Consider the following 2,500-nt stretch of genomic DNA (forward strand, 5'->3'; position numbering starts at 1 on the left):
CCGATTCAACTGCCTGATTAGGAAGATCATTCCACAGTCTGGTTACAGCTAGAATAAAATTTCTAGAATACTATGTAGCATTGAGCATTATGATGGCGAATGCATGACTTAGAATTAACTGTATACCTAGTACTGCGTACAGGTTGGTACAGTCTAGGAAGATTCTGCAACCATAGGTCTACATTCTGGAGATGGAATTGATGCAAAGAGAGGGACATCATCTACATATGCAACAAGTTTGTTTTCTAAACCAAACTACATGCAATTCGTATATGATTTAGTATGAAAAGTTATGAACCCAGAACACTACCCTGAGGAACGTCAGGTATTACATTCCTATAGTCTCTATGGTGCCCATCAACAACTACTCTCTGCAATCTATTACCTAAAAGTTCATTAATGATGTCAAGAGAAGACCCACCCAATCCCAACTTTTTGAGTTTAAAAACAAGGGCCTCATCATGATTAGAACTATCAAGGAAGCACTATAAAATCAAGGCCAATCTTACGAACTTCGAGACCACAATCAAGGGATTTCTGTACAGCATTAAAAGTTGTAAGAATGGCATCACATGCTCGAAGACCCTTGCAAAAGTCAAACTGTAAATTAGGTAAAAGATTATTACCTTCAGCAAACCTATTTAGATGTATTGCCAAAAGGTGTTCAAAAACTTTACATAATAATGGGCAGTAATCAGAAGGGGGGAGCTACTGCAAACACATTTACCCAGTGGAATATCATTACAAACTCTCCATCGAATGCAAAACGAACCTTATCTTGATAACTTGATAAAAATGACAGACAACTTAGGAACTAAGAAATCAGCTGTATTTATTTATTTATTTAAAAAAAAAAATACCATGAAGAAATCAGGATAGATTCAAAATAAAGTCTTTTGCTCCAGTTACCTTAGATATTGGAATGGGAACAATCGAACGCTTTCTTTGCTTCTCTTATAATCATGATAACATCGTTTGTTATATTGTTAAATCTCATTAAACTTATTTGTGCGTGTGGTTCCGTGCCAACCTAATTTGGAACATCCGCAAAAGTACTAATTATATTTTGTATTTAGTTTTTAGAGAGTTTTATGAACTTATCAGCCAAAAACATGGTCACCGTACTCATCTGGGAGTTTCCATTTTTTTTTTTTCATTTGCATTTCCCCTTAGATCATTTACAAGACGATATTATTCATTTATGTTGCTGTCGGATATTTTCTTATGCTATTCAATGTTCTTTTTCCTTATTAAGTTATTATATTGTCACTTTACACTTTTGTATTCCTTCTATGCGCATTGAGTTTTTAACTTATTCCACTTTAACCAATTTCACCCTATTGTATAGTTATAGGTGCATCTAAGCACAGAGCCTATCAACCATGAGTTATCATGATCACGGGAAATTTTGATGTTTATTTTCTTTGTAATTTCATCTATAAACACTCATGGAGATATATTAGATTTTTTCTATAACCAATTTTATTTTCTTCTGTTGCACACAAATATCTGATACAAAATTATTCATTCCATCACTTGAAACTAAATGCAACGTATGTTCAGTCAACGTTGTTGCACAATTAACATTATTAACCAATTGACATGATTCTAGTATTTCACCAAAGGCAGTTGCATCACAATTATGCCTTATCCATCTAAAGAATGAAATCTCCATAGATAACTGGTTTCGTTGTTGCCATGTCGATCATCTCAATAAAAACATTTACATTTTTTCTTTGTTCTCGAAGGTTTGTGAGCAACTACGAAAGATTTTTTTTCTTAATTTGGGGTGTAGATTTTATTTCCATAAATTCAAAACTTGTTACACTAGTTCTTTGTACTATCTTGAGATGAGAATAGCCTTTGAGATTGACAAGCTCAACTCCCCTCCCCGACATTGCCTATTATACGTTCTATGTTATAATTTTTAGGAGATTTATACTTTATGTACATTCTCACACTGGCTTGCGTGCACACATATATAAGTTCATATATACGTAGATACCTTAGGGTAAATATATTTTGTTCCAAATATTGCAAGGATAACTCTGAACACGAATGAATTTTTCAGGCTCCCCCACCTCTGGCTCCCCGTGCCCCTACAACCTCCTTACGTAGAAGCAACAGCGGATCTGGCAGCTGTAGTGGCGGCTCAGGCGTCTCCACCGTTGTCTCTCCTTCGGGAATGACTTTAGTACACAATATGATGTACCGATCCCTACCACCACCGCCGTCGTCATCGTCAGCAGCCTCAACACACACCACCAGTACCCTAGGACACAGCGTCAGTCATACTCTCCACTCTCCGTCGGGTATAACCTCAGGGTCATCTGTAGCATCTTCAGCAGCCACCTCCCCGACGAATGCTATAGTTCCTACCACGTCCTCTCTGTCCCGAGTGCCCTCATACTCGCGGACCTCCTTCGGTACCTCCCATAGCGGAGGTAGCTCGCTTGGTTCCCCGTCCATGACTAGTTCGTGGACTCCAGGAGTCGACCTG

General features: G+C 37.7%; 1 protein-coding gene across 7 annotated transcripts in view; it reads left to right on the forward strand.

The window, feature by feature from the left end:
• The window catches only part of LOC137649648 (pleckstrin homology-like domain family B member 1), a 471,311-nt gene that overhangs the window by 228,115 nt on the left and 240,696 nt on the right, over window positions 1–2,500 (forward strand). For all 7 annotated transcript variants that reach the window (XM_068382644.1, XM_068382630.1, XM_068382639.1 and 4 more), the window contains one exon: window positions 2,072–2,500. This exon is cut by the window's right edge and continues 90 nt beyond it. In XM_068382644.1, coding sequence (XP_068238745.1) covers window positions 2,072–2,500 — 429 coding nt within the window. The remainder of the gene's footprint in view (window positions 1–2,071) is intronic.

The sequence above is a fragment of the Palaemon carinicauda genome, chromosome 1 (assembly GCF_036898095.1).
Source record: "Palaemon carinicauda isolate YSFRI2023 chromosome 1, ASM3689809v2, whole genome shotgun sequence".
Taxonomy (NCBI): domain Eukaryota; kingdom Metazoa; phylum Arthropoda; class Malacostraca; order Decapoda; family Palaemonidae; genus Palaemon; species Palaemon carinicauda.